General features: G+C 53.5%; 7 protein-coding genes across 7 annotated transcripts; 4 read left to right on the top strand and 3 right to left on the bottom strand.

Annotated features, from left to right (window-relative positions):
• Positions 1-237: 237 nt before the first annotated feature.
• Positions 238-3,024, top strand: J4E87_009724 (uncharacterized protein; the record flags this gene model as incomplete). The annotated part of the gene is made up of 1 exon (XM_049381298.1): positions 238-3,024. One exon carries the CDS (start codon positions 238-240, stop codon positions 3,022-3,024), a length of 2,787 nt encoding a protein of 928 aa, XP_049228965.1.
• Positions 3,025-3,333: 309 nt separating this feature from the next.
• On the top strand, positions 3,334-5,832 carry J4E87_009723 (uncharacterized protein; the record flags this gene model as incomplete). Its single annotated transcript, XM_049381297.1, has 3 exons — positions 3,334-3,476; positions 3,534-3,703; positions 3,755-5,832. The coding sequence occupies 3 exons, from the start codon at positions 3,334-3,336 to the stop codon at positions 5,830-5,832; spliced, it is 2,391 nt and encodes a 796-aa protein (XP_049228964.1).
• Positions 5,833-6,265: 433 nt separating this feature from the next.
• Positions 6,266-10,135, bottom strand: J4E87_009722 (uncharacterized protein; the record flags this gene model as incomplete). The annotated part of the gene is made up of 3 exons (XM_049381296.1): positions 6,266-6,753; positions 8,416-9,540; positions 9,691-10,135. The coding sequence occupies 3 exons, from the start codon at positions 10,133-10,135 to the stop codon at positions 6,266-6,268; spliced, it is 2,058 nt and encodes a 685-aa protein (XP_049228963.1).
• Positions 10,136-11,177: 1,042 nt separating this feature from the next.
• CWC21 (RNA-splicing factor) lies at positions 11,178-11,729 on the bottom strand (the record flags this gene model as incomplete). Its single annotated transcript, XM_049381295.1, has 1 exon — positions 11,178-11,729. The coding sequence occupies one exon, from the start codon at positions 11,727-11,729 to the stop codon at positions 11,178-11,180; it is 552 nt and encodes a 183-aa protein (XP_049228962.1).
• Positions 11,730-11,976: 247 nt separating this feature from the next.
• On the top strand, positions 11,977-13,264 carry J4E87_009720 (uncharacterized protein; the record flags this gene model as incomplete). The annotated part of the gene is made up of 2 exons (XM_049381294.1): positions 11,977-12,107; positions 12,157-13,264. The coding sequence occupies 2 exons, from the start codon at positions 11,977-11,979 to the stop codon at positions 13,262-13,264; spliced, it is 1,239 nt and encodes a 412-aa protein (XP_049228961.1).
• Positions 13,265-13,628: 364 nt separating this feature from the next.
• J4E87_009719 (uncharacterized protein) lies at positions 13,629-14,852 on the top strand (the record flags this gene model as incomplete). The annotated part of the gene is made up of 1 exon (XM_049381293.1): positions 13,629-14,852. The coding sequence occupies one exon, from the start codon at positions 13,629-13,631 to the stop codon at positions 14,850-14,852; it is 1,224 nt and encodes a 407-aa protein (XP_049228960.1).
• A 634-nt stretch (positions 14,853-15,486) lies between these two features.
• J4E87_009718 (uncharacterized protein) lies at positions 15,487-17,389 on the bottom strand (the record flags this gene model as incomplete). Its single annotated transcript, XM_049381292.1, has 3 exons — positions 15,487-16,898; positions 17,025-17,086; positions 17,316-17,389. The coding sequence occupies 3 exons, from the start codon at positions 17,387-17,389 to the stop codon at positions 15,487-15,489; spliced, it is 1,548 nt and encodes a 515-aa protein (XP_049228959.1).
• Between the last annotated feature and the right edge of the window lie 176 nt (positions 17,390-17,565).

Genomic DNA, 17,565 nt, shown 5'->3' with positions numbered 1-17,565 from the left:
GGTACTCCTACGAACCCGATCCACGGTTCCGCACTTGCACCGGCGAATCGCCGGAGTTATCGCGGGATAAGATTTCAGCCCTATCACCTCTTCAACTTTTCACCAACCACGATACAACACCTGGCTATCGCTTAGACGTCCGGTCTGACTCTCTTGACAATTCAATATCGGAATCTGTTGTAGAAACATCTCACGCACTACCCGATTATTCCGGGCTTCAGATCCGCGACCAAAGCGATGGCGCCTGCCGTTCTGACTCAGCGCCCAAGGATACTCTGTCTGGACGCCTACGACTCTTTTTCCAACAACATTGTCGCGCTGGTCGAGCAGAATGTAGACGCGGAAATCATCAAAATCTTCATCGATGATCCTGTTCTTGCGAAGCCATCAGCCTCTGGGGAGTTCACAGCGTTTACGGACTATTTGAAGAGCTTTGATGCCGTCATTGCAGGGCCGGGACCTGGCTGGGCGAAATGTGACGAAGATGTTGGTCTAATGAAAGAACTCTGGAAACTTCGGGATGAGCAGATCATTCCAGTGCTCGGTATATGTCTTGGATTCCAGTCGCTATGCCTTGCATTTGGAGCCGATATTGAACGGCTCGCGGAACCAAAGCACGGTATCATAACGGCCGTCCTACACAAGAGCCAGTCAATATTCCGCGGTGTGGAGAGTCTTTTAGCAACGCAGTACCACTCTTTGCAAGTCAAACTCGATCACCCCATACAGAACAAGCGCGCTGTACGGTATCCTGCACAGCTTTGGGAACCCACCGAGACCTGCCCTCAGTTGGAGCCGTTGGCGTGGGATTTTGATAGCGATCTCAACGGTGCCGTTCTCATGGGCATCAAACATTTGCAGAAGCCGTTCTGGGGAGTTCAATTTCATCCAGAGTCGATATGTACAAACGACGAGGGCAAGCGCATCATCCGGAATTGGTGGGAGGACGCCCAAGCCTGGAACCGGAAGCGCATGTTCAGGAACGTCCCCAAGCATAGTCTGACATCCAACGTGCCGTCTTTGCCGATGACTGCTGAGGATTTCCGACGAGAATTGGGGATCTACGGCACAAAGAAACAGAGCAAACGCTCTTATACCGATTTCGTCGCAAAGCTTGATAGCGACACTATCACACCGTTCGAGCTGGCCTCGCTCATTGCGCATGGGGACGGGCAGTCACTACCGGATCTACCACCGAGCACTGTGCATTGTGCGACCACGGGAAGTGGACGACTTACCGTTGCGGATGCTTGTGAGCTCTTCGAGTTATCAAGAGGCGAAGCCATAGTGTTAGAATCGGGACTGCAATCGAACCTCGTACCAATGGCTGTGGGAACAGGCAGGTACAGCATTATTGGTGTCGTCATCCCAGAAGAGACTCTGCGCCTACATTACTACGCTGGCACCCGCAGAATGGAGCTCAGGGATGGTAAAGACAAAGTACATACAGACTGGACCGTGGCCGACCCTTGGCCCTACGTACGAGAAGTCATGAAGAGTCTCCAGCCCTCGACTCCGCCACAGGGTTCAACATGGGCTCCTTTCTGGGGAGGTCTGATGGGATATGCATCTTACGAGGCTGGTCTAGAAACAATTGACGTCAACGGCCACGAAGAAGCCTCATATCCAGACATCTGCTTCGCCTACATAACAAGGAGTATTGTCTTTGACCACCAGATCAAAAAGATCTACGTTCAAAGTATTCGCGGTCCCTGTGACCAAGATTGGGTCATCAACACAATAGAGAGACTGTATGAGCATGCAGGCTTCAAATCACGAGAGACCACCCCGAATTCTGCCGCAATGAGGCAGGTCGATCCTTTCGAGACGCATGGCACCATGCACCAGTATATTGAGTCATGCCATCAGCTCACCGCTGGCGAAGACGACTACTGCGATAAAGTCAGAGCCTGCAAAGACTCGATAGCAGACGGCCAGAGCTACGAGCTGTGTCTGACGACTCGCAACGAGGTTCGCGCTCGCAAGCCTACAGCGTGCAGAATATCCCACTCCGAGGATAATGAACACTCCTGGAACCTCTACAAACGCCTAACTGGTCAAAATCCCGCGCCATTCAGCGCCTACATGAGGATGCACAATGTACATTTACTGTGCTCCTCGCCAGAGCGGTACATAAGCTGGGACCGATCGCAAACTGCGCAATGCCGGCCGATCAAAGGAACAGTGCAGAAGAAACCTGGTGTAACTGCCGAGATGGCCCATGACATCCTCTCATCGTCTAAGGAACGCGCAGAAAATCTCATGATTGTCGATCTTACCCGCCATCAACTTCACGGTGTCTACGGCTCCGAAAATGTCCGAGTGAGCCAGCTCATGGAAGTGGAAGAATACGAAACACTGTGGCAACTAGTATCAGTCGTCGATGCAGTACCCAGCGGAATCTACAAGCCTACCACCCCGGAAGATTGGGAAGACCCTGTGGAGTACGCTTCCAAAAAGCCAACGAAACATTCTGTTCCATACCTAGGGTTCGACGCATTCGTTGAGAGTCTACCACCAGGAAGTATGACTGGGGCGCCCAAGAAACGCTCATGCGAAATCCTTCAAAATGTGGAGAGCGGCGTGAGACGAGGCATATACTCAGGTGTTCTCGGATACCTTGACGTCGGAGGAGGCGGCGACTTCAACGTTGTCATTCGTACCGCTATCAAGATCGACGACGATCAGGATGAGGACAAGGAAGACGTCTGGCGCATCGGTGCTGGCGGGGCAGTCACAAGTCAGAGCACTCCACAAGGCGAATTTGAGGAGATGATCGCCAAGTTCGGCAGCACGAACAGAGCTTTCATGCCATTGCCACCACCAAAGCCAAAGACAAAGGGCAGAAGGGTTGAGATCATCGAGCCTGATGACCCTGAATTTGCGGAGCTGTTGGCGAGCATGAGGGGTGGAGAGGAATTGACGCTCGACGATGCGCAGCTTATGTTGAGGGCTGTGGAACGCGAGCTCAGAAGACGGAATGCTGCAGGTGATACGGCAGGCTTTATTCCAGATGGAGAATGATTCGTTTGGTAGGAGTTGGGATGGGCGGAGTCATTTGAGCTTAACCTGTGATACCATGTTTTGAGATATAGAGATAGAGTTTCTTGGTTTCAACACCAATGCCATTATGCATTTTACACAACGATTATGTCAAAGCCCCTTCTTTGATCATATACTACCTTCGCAAATCAGTCAACTGTTCCAGTTGGCAATTGAGTGATGGGTAGGCGCGATGACTAAGCACGCGATTGGTGGGGAGATGTAGCATCGCCGCGTACCTCTACGTGTAGCATTGCGACGCCAACACGCGACTTCCAGTACCCAACGCCAATGGCGACCGAAACGCCAGACCCACGAACCTTCCAGACGTGGGAAGACGCGTTCCAATACCCCATCCCCGTCGTCCGCAAGCTTGAACAGCAGCTCCGCAACAATGCCGACGACAATCGAGAGAAGCTACGGTCGCTTGTCGGGTACGGAATGCCAGGCCAACAAGGGGATATAGATGGAAGAGGCTGACGGAACTACAGGGCAAGCTATCGCAGCCTCCTCGACACAGCCGGTACGATCATCGACATGGAAGTGCGCATGCAGCAGGTGGAAAGTAGGCTTTCAAGAGTAGGGCAGAGCTGCAATGCGCGGGGCCTAGAAAAGATCACAAACAATGCGGGCAAGATGGACATGCATACACGAAGTCGCGGTCAGTCTACAACAATGCATTGGCAAGGGACAGTGGGTTGACGGGCAATAGATGCGGAGCGCTATACATTCGCGGCCCAGCTCGCAGTCATGCGCAACGCGCCTGTGGTCATGACGCGCATCATGAAAAGAGAAGGATCATATCTGCTCATTGCGAAAGTCCTGGTCATCTCAAGACTACTCCACAAGTCGCTCAGTCAATCCGACAACAAGGCGCCCATTGTCAATCAGCTGTGGGAGAGACTGCTGTCGGTACGGCGGAAGCTTCTCAGGAGGATTGACAAGCGCCTCTCGAACACGAACGGCGAAACAGCCAGCCTGCTCGAAAGCATGTGTGCCTACGCGCTCGCGACGAGTTCCACCCCGACCGATGTCCTACACCATTTCCATAAGATGCGATTGGACAAGATGAACAGCGAGCTGAGGGCAGGAGGCGATGAGCTTGCGAAGCATGGCATTAGCGCGCTCAAGCTGTGCATTCAGACATGCCTCGATACACAGACCATCTTTCCGCGGCGCTTAGCAGAGGCACTGGCAAAACTGAAGGCACAGCCGTTGATCCAGGACCCCGACGTCCGCGGTCTCTACGAGCTGAACCTCGATGTACATGATCGGTGGTTAGGCGATGAGGCACGGAACTACACGCCATGGCCGAGACACGACGAATTGCAGCGGCCGGATGCAGAGCGGATAATGCACCGATGGTCAAAGGACGCTATTGCCGCTTTCCTCAAGGGTGTGCAAAAAGCACTGGAGGGCGAAGAACGACTCAAAGAGGTTGCAGACTTGAGGCAAGAGCTGATCGAGACCTGGATATTGTCTGGCTCACGAATGGCGGGTGTCAAGTCGGCCAACGTTTTAGACGATCTACGAGACACGATGAACGATAAGCTTGAGGGCATAGTGCGATCGCGCACACATGGGCTACAAAGTGTCGTTACCGAGCTGACGAATCGACTGGACACGGTGGCTTCAACAGACAAGGCCGTGGCACCTTCACTATGGGATACCACCACCAAGGCCTCTGATCTGAGCAACGGGGCACAAAACTTCAAATCTGCTATACTCAACACCTACCAAGGGCGCGATGAGTCTGTCATCAGTGTAACCTCTGCCTTTGACAAATGGATGGAGTCTATCCTGGAAGTCAAGGGTATCGTCAAGAGCATGAAGGAAGCACGATGGGACGATACCTTTGCAGATGATGTGGACGACGAATCCGAAGATGAGCTTGGCGATTCGAAGCAAGCACTCCTCAGCGATGACGATCCAAAACTGCTCGAGGAAGCTACCCAGGAGGCCTTGAGCGACGCCATGCAAAACCTAAGCCGGAGCTTCAATACTATCGTGAAGAAGTCTGATGGTGAGCAATCAACACAAAAGGCCACTTTCATGCTGCGCGTAGTCAGGGAAATCGGCGATCGGATACCGCGGTTACGCCTCCAAGATAAAGCCACACCTCTTGCGTCACCCTTTACGATAGAGATTCTTCAACCGTTGCATGCTACACTCGCTTTACGCGTCACGAAACCAAGCGTAGATGCATACAAGACATCGCTTCAAGGTTCACTTAAAGTGAAGACAAACAGCCACATCTTGTGGGAAGGACACCCACCACTACCGAGTCAGCCGTCCTCCAGCGCTTTCAGATTCCTGCGGGGCCTAAACAAAGATATGGGCGCGCTTGGTAGTGATGTATGGGCGCCCGGCAGCGTCGAGGTTCTGAAAAGCAGCGTCGCCGACGAAGTAATCAAAACAGTTCAGGAGCATCTCGACGCCATCAGCGCGTCTGCGAAAGAGCAAAGCTCTTCTGTCGAGAAGAAAGACGAAGACAGAGAAGAAAATGGAGGCGCAGACCCCACAGCCACGGATGATGGTGAGAAAGCAGACGCCACCCCGCCATCTTCAGATGACAAGGAAGCAAAGGAACAGAGAGTCAAACAAATGCTTTTCGATCTTCTCTACATCCAACGCTTCGTTGGTGACACAGGCGCAGACAATGCCAAACTCACCGCGCTGGTACAGAAAACCGACATGGTGGACTTAGACGAGGCTGCTATCAACAGGCTTAGGAAGAACGCGGCGGATTATGCGAAGAAGACGTATCTGCTCTTCGCACTGCTCGCGTAGATAATTATACGTAGACATGAACCAATGATGCCATTACTACTCCTCACAGCTACTTGCACTTCTATCGAGCTGACAACGTGATGCTCGCTTTCCATAGTCTACACTCCGCGGAGACTGTGCAGATCGAACTTGTTTGAAGCTCAGGGCTAACGGCCATGGTTCCCGTCTGGAAACCCCACTTGGTTCGAACGCCACGATGGGTCCGGTGCACAACGTCGTCGAGTAAGTAACTCGTCGGTATATGCTGTATTGCGTTTCTAGTGCCTATGCTAAAGAATTTATACATGCGGTAGAACTGTATGCCGAAAAAAGATGTTCAAACGCCATGCATGATGGATATCTCAGGTTACAAAAGAAAAGATGCTCCGACCCAGCCCACCTTCTCCCCTCGTCTCCAACAAACCACACAGGGCGTCGTATGCAGGTGTGGGCTCTACGAGACATCCATACTGTCCCCGCCCGTCCTCAACCCCTCAATCTCCTTGCGCAGCAGCTCAATCTCCTTCTCCTGCGCCTTCATCTTCTCCAACGCCATCTCTATCAAACGCGCTTTATTAACCGTCTTCTTCTCTCCCGGCACAGACCCCTTCCCACTCCTCACATCGTCATCGGCACCATCCGTCACCTTCTCGCTCCCATCCTCGCCGTCTTTCCCTCTCATAACGACAAAACACGTGGTCCCGCTCCCGAACGTGACTTCGCCGTCGAGTAAGAATTCAGCTAGATCTACCATGGCGGTTTTCATGCGATCACGCCGGGCTTGTTCGGCGGCGCGATGCGTGGCGCGCTTCATCATTACGCCTGTGGCCATGGCGGTGCTGAAGTGGAGGCCCATCTCTAGGTGTTGGCCAGAGGAGATTAGTTCGTAGTTTGATTTGGAGGCCAGCAGGTCGGCTTGGGGGGTTGTTACGCCACCGGCGCCTGGGAGGAGTTAGTTGTATCCTGAATTTTGTGTTTGTATTGTTTGGGTGAGATTGAGGTCACGGGACTTGACGACGAAGAGGGAGGCATACCATTACTGTCAGCAGGTACTATATTACTGCTTCTTCTTGCGATGGCGACTTTCTTCGGTGTTGCGGATGATGCATGGGATATTGATGATAGAGTGCTCGCGGTGTCTGCTGCTATTGACGGAGATCTTATCGAAGATACTGTGGGTGATGTGACAGATTGCGTTGTTACTGATGGCGATTTCAATGGGCGGATGGGATGTATCGGTAATTGCACGGGTTGTTGCTGTGGCTGTGTTTGCGGTGCTGGTTGCATTTGCACGTGCTGCATCTGCTGTACGTGTTGTTGCTGTTCTTGTTGCTGTTGGGCGCTCTCCCTAACCGGACTATATCTCCTTCTCTTTTTGAACAACTGTGGCCATGTTCTACTCAGCGGACCCCGATGCCCGCCTTCATTTCTGTCGTTACCGGGCGGTCCACTCGGCTGAGGATATGGCTGCATGATTCATCGAGCCGCAACACCAGACGCTTTGCGGTGGATGTGATTTTGTAGAAGTCTCCGACAAGCGGTAGTCGTAGCAACAGTGTACCAGATAGCAGTGGCGTGCCTAATGCGGGTTGGATGTCAGACTGGGCTACCACCCACAAGAGGCAACAACAACAATGACGGGGCGTCGAAACAAGGCGCCAACAAAGACCAGAGCGAAAGCACGAAAGCGACGGGTCCAAGGCTCTGGGGATCTTGAGCTTGTTCAGCTGGGTTGCGCACGTACAGCCGCGTAGCAGGCGGGTACAGGTGTTATGCGTGAGCCGTCGAAGTCGGCCTCATCCATGGGTCGAGAGCAGCGGTCGCAACAAGGCGTAGTAGACGCGCGATCTGGAAGGAATTCCGCGCATGCTTGCACTGGGCCGTTAAAAGCAAATGGCGTCCGCAGCGCGACTGATTGTGAGCGAAGCTTTTGCTTGGCGCAACCCAAAGACGTGGTGTTGCTGCTGACTTGGAGGTGCGTGAAGGCGTGGCTGAGCCAACCAAACCTCGCCCCGTGAGCACATGGGCTTGGCGCGTCGACGCATGCTAAAGCGCCCCTTGTCTCGAACCCAGGACGCCGAGTGCTTAGTTGCCACTCTTACTGCTCAGCGCTGCAATCAAGTGACATTCCCTCCGTGCGCAGCGTCGAGCCTCCGCTGCGGAAGCTACTCCAGTCTACCGAGACGGAACGTCGCGGAGGTCACCTTCTATATTCGGAGTCGTCGATGAAACAGCCGATAGCTTACATGTAGTCGTGGGGATCAATGAGCGCTGCACAAGAACACACGTGCTGGAGATTACTATAGAAACATTGGAAGTGCTGTCGCGGCTTCTGCCGGCCCACGATATGGTGGTCAGATCATGATGATCGAGGTCGTACTCAAAGTATCATCCATCTAGCGATTCAGACAAGATACCCCGCATATTCTGCTAATGCTATTTGGCTGGACATCAAGGTGTCTGCACGCACATGTTGTTTCTTTCGCATTGTGATACGTGGCCAGAGGAGCAATTTCCTGTCGCATTAAGATGGGAAAGTTATATTCGTTACAAGCCTCATCCAAATCATTCTCACGTGTCGCTAATCCAAGCTGTTCGTTCTACTGGTCATCTCGTGGCTTTCGTAGCTTCGCTTGCCTTTGACCTGAACTCCGGGTACATACTCCAGATCCTCGTCCTCCAAATCGGTATCCAGGTCCTCCTCACTGAGCATCTTGGGGTTTAGTGCAAAGGCGCCTTTCGGCACAAAGGTACTCGTCAAGACCAGCACACTGATGATGGTGAACTGTACAGCAGCCACGTTCAACACAGCCCCGTGTATCTGTTCGTTGTGGCGATCGGAAACGCGGTCGATGTAGGTCCCGAGGGAAACGGATGCGATCGCGTACGTGACGATGTATGTGCTGTAGAGGAACGCCATGACGGCACCGAGTGCAGATACGTTCTGAGTCTTCGACTCGATGCGCGCTAGTGATGCCTGAATGTATGCGGCGAGCGATACGTCGCCGGCAGCCCACCCGAAACTGATGGGGAGGAACGTCGCTCCCACGATCCAAGCTTGAGCCACGTCGTTCTTGGGTGGGTTCCAGAAAGGTAGATACCAGACTATCAGGAGAGCCAGGGCGTCTAGCCGAAGCCATGGTATCGGAGTGTGCACCAAGTTCGTGAACATGAATACAAACAGCGCTCCTAGCAGTTCGCCGAAGTTTGAGCCTCCCACTATGATCTGTGACCATGCCGAGTTTCCGAAATAGCGGCGTGCTACGGCAGGAGCGATTGCGTTCTCGAGGTATCGGTGCGCATAAAGCGCGACAGCATATCCGGGTAACAGCCAGATAAACTTGCGGTGCTTGAAGATGATCTTAGCACCGGTTCCAACGGACTCGAAGAAGAGGTAGAATCCGCCTATCACGGCCTTGACATAGGTTGGCTGACTCTCCAAGATCAGAGATCTGCCTTCCTTCGGTATGCTGGCTTCCTCAATGAAGTACCAGAGTATGGATGCGGCGGCGAAGAATATGGGCGTGATAATGAAGCTGAAGTTGTTGCCGAACCGGGGAATGAGCGCAAGTGCTGTGCAAAAGGCACCAGCAGTGCCGCTGATCTCGTAGAAGATATGGACCAGAGAGTCCATACGTCGAAGCTTTTGGATGTTGCCGCCAACCAAGTCGCGCGGAATGACTCGCCGGATCAATTCGACCATGCCGTAGACTATACCACAGACGCAATCTAGCGTTCGTCAGCAACATGGAATCAGATGAGAACAAGTACCTGCTGCTCTTTACAGCACCCGCCAGCGACAGCTCTGGCGGTAGCAGACATGAGAACAAAGGTGACCGACATATCGAACCGTTAGGTAGACTGGGGCTATGAACTTACAGATGGGGATCATGGCGTCGGTATCATAGTCACCGTAGTAGCTGAAGTCATCCTTTGCCCATCCGCGCGGTGCGAACTTGCCGCCAGTTGCAGCGTCTAAGATGAGCAAGACGCTGCTCATGAAGGCGAATATAAGCACTGCACATGCCAGAACGTTCTTCGTCGGATATCTTTTGATGAGTGGCGCGATCAGTATAGATCCAACACACTGAAAGGCTTGATTCAGTCCAGTCAAGACGCCGACACGTTGAAAAGTAATGGAGATGTGCGTTTTCTTCTCGAGTTCATCGTATCGATTTGTCGCAAGCGCAATGACAGATCCGTTGAATGCCTCGAGGCCGAACTTGTACATCATGATGCCGGCGATGTAGATGCCGATGTTCCGTCGTTCGACAGGAGTGTAGATGTTCCATGTCTCGCGCATGACAGCGATAGGCCGGACCATGGTGACAGTCGGGGCACGTAACGTGCGGTGGTGTTGCTACGGGAAGAGACAGCTAGCCCGCAAATGCGGAGAGACCTGGTTTATACGTCCACGATGCCGGAACGCTGGTGTTGAGGAATGGACCAATTAGGTGAGTGGGCTATCGCATGCGGTGCTCTACGGCGTCCCGTGGGTGTTCATAGAAAATGACGCCCGCATCGGTGACGAGGAGGCATTGCAAGAGCCCTGTCGTTCGTGTTAATGGAAAAGACGGCGTGGAGCGTTTGCGAGCCAAGTTGCACGGGCATGACCCCAGTCGTTGTGAGGACTTGGCGCGCCCGTCAAAAGCTGGCCATTCAGGTGACCCACGTGGGCCGACAGCTGGACCGCCTGGGGTAAGCACCTAGGCCGATAAGAAATGCCAACCCGAACAGTGCGTTGCAGACGGACAAGATTCATCGTTCAGCTGTAGTGGCTGTCACAATGCGTGTATTAGATGTGGTATCGTTACTTGTGATAAGGCGAACGAGGTGTGGTGAAGATGAAGCCCTAGCAAAGCACCTTGCGCAATGTGCGGTACGCCTCCGTTCTCTTGACAGGTCTATTCAGTACCGAAAGATACGCCGGAGTGGAGATAGGTATCCCGCGCATGCAAACTAATGTCGCTTGTGAGCGGCGCGTTATCCTAGGTGCGCATCAGTGGAGGTGAGACGTCACGGAAGCAGTCAAGTCAAGTCAATTGACATGGTGTAAAGGGTTCCTGCATTAGAACCAAAAGCCAGTAGACAAGGGTACACTGGGTGCTCGTTTAGATCTCATCTGTTGAAGTCAGTCTGCTTCTTAGACTGTAAGCTGGAAGACGAAGCTGACCTGTCTGTGCCTCCAGCTTCCGCACCAGTAATCGACAGTCGCTATCTTTGGTACTAGAGGTATGTCGTAGAGATGCCAGAGACCGATTTTCGGATGCTAGTCTCCAGGCAGTAATGCCATGCCTTCAGGGTGGTGCACAGTGGCTATGGGTATCGGAAAGGATCATAACGCCAAATAGCAGACTCGCAGAAGCTCAATCCGAGTCGTCCTCCCTATGCCGCCTGGCTTCTTTCGCTCTGGCAGTCCTTTCTTCGTCTTCGGCCTCCCTCTTGGCTAGACTGTCGCGCATTCTCTCCTCTTGCTTCCTCCAGTGACTTCCTTCCTCATAGTCTGCGCTGATGCCCAGGGCTTTGCGCAACCTCTCGCTCTCTTCTGCCTTTGCTTTGGCAAGGTCGTGGACTTGGTGCGACTTGAGGCGCTTCGCATTAGGACCGAGATCTTTGCCGTCTTTTCGTTCCTGATCGAGTTTGCGGCGTAGGCCTTCGCACTGGTCGTCAATCTCGTCTTCGTCGACGCCTTCGTCTTCAAGCTTGTCGCGCAGCTCAAGGACCTTGACTTCGATGTCGCGCTTTGCTTCGTGTTCGAGGATCTCGGCGTCTGGTTGTCTTGGGCGGTGTTTGGCATGTTCCCAATCTTTGGGGTAGGGCTGGATCTTGTCGCGCGGTCGGAGGAGGGATCGGTTCTTCTGGACGTAGCCCGAGGTTCCGCTACCTCTTGGCGTGGTGAGGCCTACGTTGTCGGCCATGATGCTTAGTGATGTGGTGGGTGGAGATGGGTGTCGCGTTGGAGGGCGTCGCTGGCAAGAATGATGGATGGTTTGCGGAGAGCTCGGAGGTGAGCACGGAGGCCCAAGCGCTATGATGGAATGGCTCGCCCCACCAAAACTTTACCCTTGGTACTGCGCAGACTCACCCAGAGATGGAGTCATTGCCTTGCGATATAAAACTTAAGAGATTTCGCTCTCATCCCTTCTCACACAGTTTACGACCACCATGACTACACAAGACGCCACGAGCGACGATACCACCTCAGGGCCGGTTGAGGTGGGGTACAGAGAACTGCCCTTCCCACCAGTCACCAAAGAGCACATCCTGAACTGCTCATACCACAAATGGCATCCCAAGTTGGTCTCTACTCCTTCTCGTTCTCAGATCCTCCTCTAACCGCAACAGATACCGCGCCGTAACACCCAAAGCGCGTCTCATCCCCCTCCCACCCGCCTTCCTCGACTACCTCCGATCAGACGGCATCATCCTCCCTCCCGAAGAGAACGACGACCCTTCGTGGTCAGACAATGACAGCGGCATATTCTCGGGTGCGGACAACAACGACGACGATGAGGACGAAGCTCAAGACCCGAGCGCCAACTGGCGCGACACACACGAAGCCATCGAGCGGACCATCGAGGAATTGGGCGGCAAAGTCGCACCCAAGCTGAACTGGAGCGCGCCAAAAGACGCGACTTGGATAGCCGCAACCAACAGCATGGAGTGCCGGACACCAAACGACATCTACCTGCTGCTGAAAAGCAGCGACTTTGTCACACACGATCTGGCGCACGCCTTTGACGACACTGCCAACCAATCTACAACACCAGACCCGGAGATTCCCTATCATCTCGTCTTGAGGAAGTGGATCACGCTGAATCCAAGCGTCGAGTTCCGATGCTTTGTGCGGAATCGCCGGCTGATTGCCCTGTGCCAGCGAGATCTGAACCACTTTGACTTCTTGTTCAACATGCAGGACAAGCTGCGAGATACCATTCAAGACTTCTTCGACGCGAAACTGCGCGACACGTTTCCCGATCCCAACTTCACCTTCGACGTATACGTACCGCCGCCGCACGACAAGGTCTGGGTGGTCGATTTCAACCCATGGGCTGTGCGGACTGATCCTCTGATCTTCTCATGGATGGAACTCCTTACAATGGAGGTACCCGACGCAACACCTCTCGAGGAAACAACTGTGCGTCTGAAGATCGCGCAACCGGAAGACAAGGGCGTGCCAGTTGAGGCAGCTAGTGACACCTCAGACGAGGATGAAGACACAGATGAGGACGACATTGAGGAGCTATGGCAGCCAGAGTTTCGCCTCGTACGGAGAGATGACCCCGAGGCATACGGCTTCTCGACTCCACAGTACAGTGCGCACAAGCTTCCGAAAGACGTAGTAGATGCAAGTAGCGGTGGAGAGGGTCAACTGCGAGAATTTGCGATGCAGTGGGAACAAGCGCAGAAGTTGGCTGAGCAACAAAGAGCGGAAGATAGTGAGGATGATTAGCTCCACGGACCTACCGTAGCGTAAGGGAGGAGTCATAACTGCATACATCTTGGCGTAAACAAACAGACGTTTGCAAAATCGTGATTGGGCGTCTGTGGAATGTTGGCCAGCCTCGTCGCGTGAGGCTCTGGGGCCGCCACCGGGACTCGCGGTGACTCGCTCCTGCAGGGCATCTGTTTGTTTCACCGCTCCACACCCCACATCCATGATTCGTCGACATCATCCTTCACTCATCCTTACAACAACACGTCGTTGGACACGTTGTTTTTACTCTTGATCAACTTTTGCTACAATAAATTCCGCTAGAGACCCATACATTTGGCACCATTGAATACCACAAATTTTTCACGATTACGATTACAACATGAGCGTGACGGATAGCAGCAGCTACAGCGGCTTCTTATCGATACCCACTGAGATACGATGCCAAATCTACGACTACCTCCTCACCGAACCGCACGCAATCACGATTAGTGCTGGCTACACTACGTGTTTTGGCAACAGGATACAGGACCGCGCCCGGAAGACGGAAGTTCCAGGTCTACCACTCGATCTCGCGCCGCTGGCACGCCGCCACCACGATGCATCTCTCCTCTCAGTCGCGAAGCCACCCACGATTGCCGTCGAGAATGGACACATGGAAGACATTGAGGGCGAGAAGCTGGGCTTCCCCGCTGCGGTGGCGCTGATGCTGACGTCTCGATTGGTCAATGACGAGTTGAACGATTGTGTTCGCAGGCGGAGGCATATCGCGCAGGCGCGTTCTACCGTTGATGCCGATGGAGTTGTTCACGACAACGAAGAAGACCGGGATGGTCTGTCGCTTTACGTGTCTTATCCTTACGGCGTCTTGGTATTGAAGCATCAGTACCCGTACCTGTTGAAACAAGCGCGCCGAGTCTACATCTCTGGCTACTACACTCCCCAGCAAGAGAGCCAGCTCGATTCACGAGATCTCCAGACAAGCCACGATGAGCGCTTGACGCCATCCAGCAGCTTTGCAGCACAATCTTTCACCACCCCATCATCAGGACCAGCAACGAGCTTCACGCGCTCCTCCTCCCGAAGAACAGCCCGCCACGGCGTCTCGGTCAACGCCGCGCGCCCGCGCCTCCGTCTCGACCCTCCCCTCCCTCGCGAATCCCGCCAAACAACCAGCATACATACAACCTTCCCTTCCTTTTCCGCCTCCACCTCAGCCGAAGCCCCCGCCGCTCTCGCCCACCTCATCACGACCCTCTTCCCCAAACACACCACGCCCCTCACAAAACTCACAACCCGCATCCTCTTCCCAGGCGAGGACTCGTACGGCTCTGTCTGGGGCGACGACAACAGTCCCGTCTCGCACATTCTGCGCAGTATCCGCGGCGGCAAGATCGATATGAAGGTCCTGAGGGGTAGTCTCGGAACGGGCCTTAGGTTGACGGCTAGGCCGAAGCCTGAAACCAGGATTGTGAGTACGAGTTGGGTTAATTGGAAGAAGGGGGATGTTGCGGCGAGGGGTGCGGCGGGGATGGTGAGGAGGGCGGGTGGGAGATTGGGTGTGAGTGATTTGGATGCGTTTTTGATGGGTGAAGAGGGGGCTTAGGATATCTGTTATTGTTTACGGAGAGGACAAGGGTGTTTGTGAAGGACTGGCACGGCTACTGTGTGGCATGCATGTGCGGTTTCCTGGACTGCTGACTATATATTTCTCTTTGTACGATACATTCAGCGAGATATCTTTTATGTTTATCCGAACGAGCGGTCCACCAGACCATATGAATAGTCTGCTGGGTTTCAGCCTCTTCTCTTCAGTTCCTGGTATCCTCCTTCGCTATCGTGCTGTGCTGGATCCATTTCCATTCCAATTGCGCACTCTTTGGTTTTGAGTGCATTGCACGACGTGCTCTTTAACCCTTTTGCCCTCTTCATGTGACGATAAGACAATGTCTTTGTCCGCAGTTGGAGTAGTCTGGCGAAGCGAGGGACAAGGTCTTCCTCCATTCAGAGCTGATCGGATGTAGAGCAGCGATGGACGCGAGAAGTCTCTTGGCTAATGTCTTGAGCGAATGTAAGGCCAGACTCGGGCTTTTGGGGTTGACGGGAGATCGCAGACTGTCGTGCGTTGCGACATGACGTGGAGGAAATCATCGCCGGTCGCCATCGGTCCACATCTCGAAGTGCCGACACAGCAGTGAAGAACAGGTTGGTACTCTCTCATACCTCAGGTGAACACCCTTCTACCAAGTAATCCACTTAACCGACCCGGGAATTCCAATCGCCAAATCCCTCGCATCTGAAAACTCAACCTTGACTGTCCGATCACTATCTTTCGGATGCGTCAAATAGAACGCGATAATGCGCAAATGCTCCGGCACCTCCAGCTCCGCACATATCTCATCTTCCTCGATACCCATCTCCGCTCGCGCACGTTCTTGCTCCAACCTCAACGCCTCTTCCGCAATCTGCCCAGCAAGCATGCCATCCCAAAATCCTTCTCGTCGGGGATGGCTCAACATGAGCTTTACAGCGCGCTTGCGTAGTGCTTGACACGAGGACGGTGCGCGGACGGCGATGGCCCAGAGTGCGGATGTGGGACCAACGGGCGTTTGGAAGATAGGCGTCTGCGCGCCTGAAAGAGGGAGGAGTTTAGCAGCGAGTTCGAAGATGAGCACGAATTGTGCGGCCATGTCGAAGGGTTCGATGAAAGGTTTCCGCGCGGGTTTGAAGTCGCCTAGACAGGGGAATTTCTGGATGAGATCGGCTCGTGGGGCGCGGAGGAGGAATTCCATTTGGGCTTGTGTTAGTTCCAATGCCGTGAGGGGTTCGGTGTATTCTTCGCCGTAGGCAGGGGCTTGCTTCCAGAGATTGTCCATGGTGAGTTTGCCGCGGTGGTAGCGTGAGATGAGGTCGAGGTATTCGATGTATACTTCTTCGACTTCGTCGGCGGGGCGTAATTTGGTTCTTTGGTTGAAAGCGTGGATGCTATTTAGTAGGCTCTGTGTGTGTCCCAACATCGCATGTAGCGCAGACATACTCAGCGTGTTCGTTGAACTGCCCAGCGGTCTAGTCTTGGGCTTCGCGACCCAGGATGGTGAGATGTGCGTTGGCATTATCGCCCTAATCTGCGTATCGAATCCCACAAAGATGGTACGTATAGACTCCAGTTCTATTGGGTGATCAAACTTTTCTTTCCCTTGGTCCACTTCGTTTAACATCCGGATGCCGCTGCGTACGTGTTCGATTGCGTCTCTTTGGTAGCCTTGCAAACAACACATGCTGGTGAACAGGATAGCGCAGGTCATAAGCGTGATCTTATCTGATTTGACTACTTTGTCGTTACTCTTCGGCTTTTTCAACAAGTCCTGAATTGCTTGATTCGACTGTCGCAAAGCGAATTGTAGATAATTATCCAGTATGGCTGTCTCGGTCAGACGTGAGTCGCAGCCTTCGGAAAAGCGTCGATACATAGCGCCCAAAGCGATGATGCAGTGTTGAATCGCGGGCTCACGATGAGCGGCTTGAAGCAGTTCTCGTTGCCAGAACGGCGAATCGAGGAATCCGCGCAGATTTGAAACGGCATGCGTCATGAAAAACTCGAAGCTGTCCCGCTCCTCTTTGGTATCAAGACGAATGGCTGGAGCGATGAACACTGGCGAATGAGACCGCGTCAAGCTCCAACTTGATACCGACTGAGGTGAACTTTTCGATGACTCTGGAGGCGAGGGCGTTGATGGTGGCGGAGGTCTGAAAGTCGGATCGTAGCCATCGCACGTACGGCCCGTTGAGGTGCATCGTCTGCAGTTCGGTTTCTCCTCATCACACTTGACTTTGCGTATCCTGTACAGATTAGCAAGAGGCCATTGGATGCACAGCAGTACTAAAAGACGACATATTCAGCTTCAAGTTCATGTGTGGTGGGATTTGATGACGATGCGGCTTGGAGCTGAAGAATGGCTTATCGGTGGGCGGCGGGAGCTTTGCGGGCTATGAGCCCAGCCACGAACATAGTGCAAGCCATACCGCGCTATGGAGATTGGCACACTTTATAGTTGACGCAGCGACTTACTTGCAAGTTTTACAACCAGAGCGTGCTTTGGGTTTCCAGGCTCTCTGGCGTGGTTTACCGGATACCGTCGCCATGTTGGTTTGGTTGAGTTCAATCCGACCAATGAGAGGGGAGCCGGCGAAATTCAATTATACGAGCGAGCGTGTAGCAAGTACGGATTGAAGGATGTACGACCGCGCAAATGACATCGGTGGTTGAAGAGTAACTTCTGAGGCTGCATGACACTATGCAGCATTGCGGCGTGGTTGCC

This window comes from Alternaria ethzedia (assembly GCF_023757985.1).
Source record: "Alternaria ethzedia strain BMP 0044 chromosome Unknown scaffold_38, whole genome shotgun sequence".
Classification (NCBI taxonomy): Eukaryota; Fungi; Ascomycota; class Dothideomycetes; order Pleosporales; family Pleosporaceae; genus Alternaria; species Alternaria ethzedia.
The sequence above is the reverse complement of the archived record's forward strand: the minus strand, read 5'-3'. Positions and strand labels throughout refer to the sequence as shown.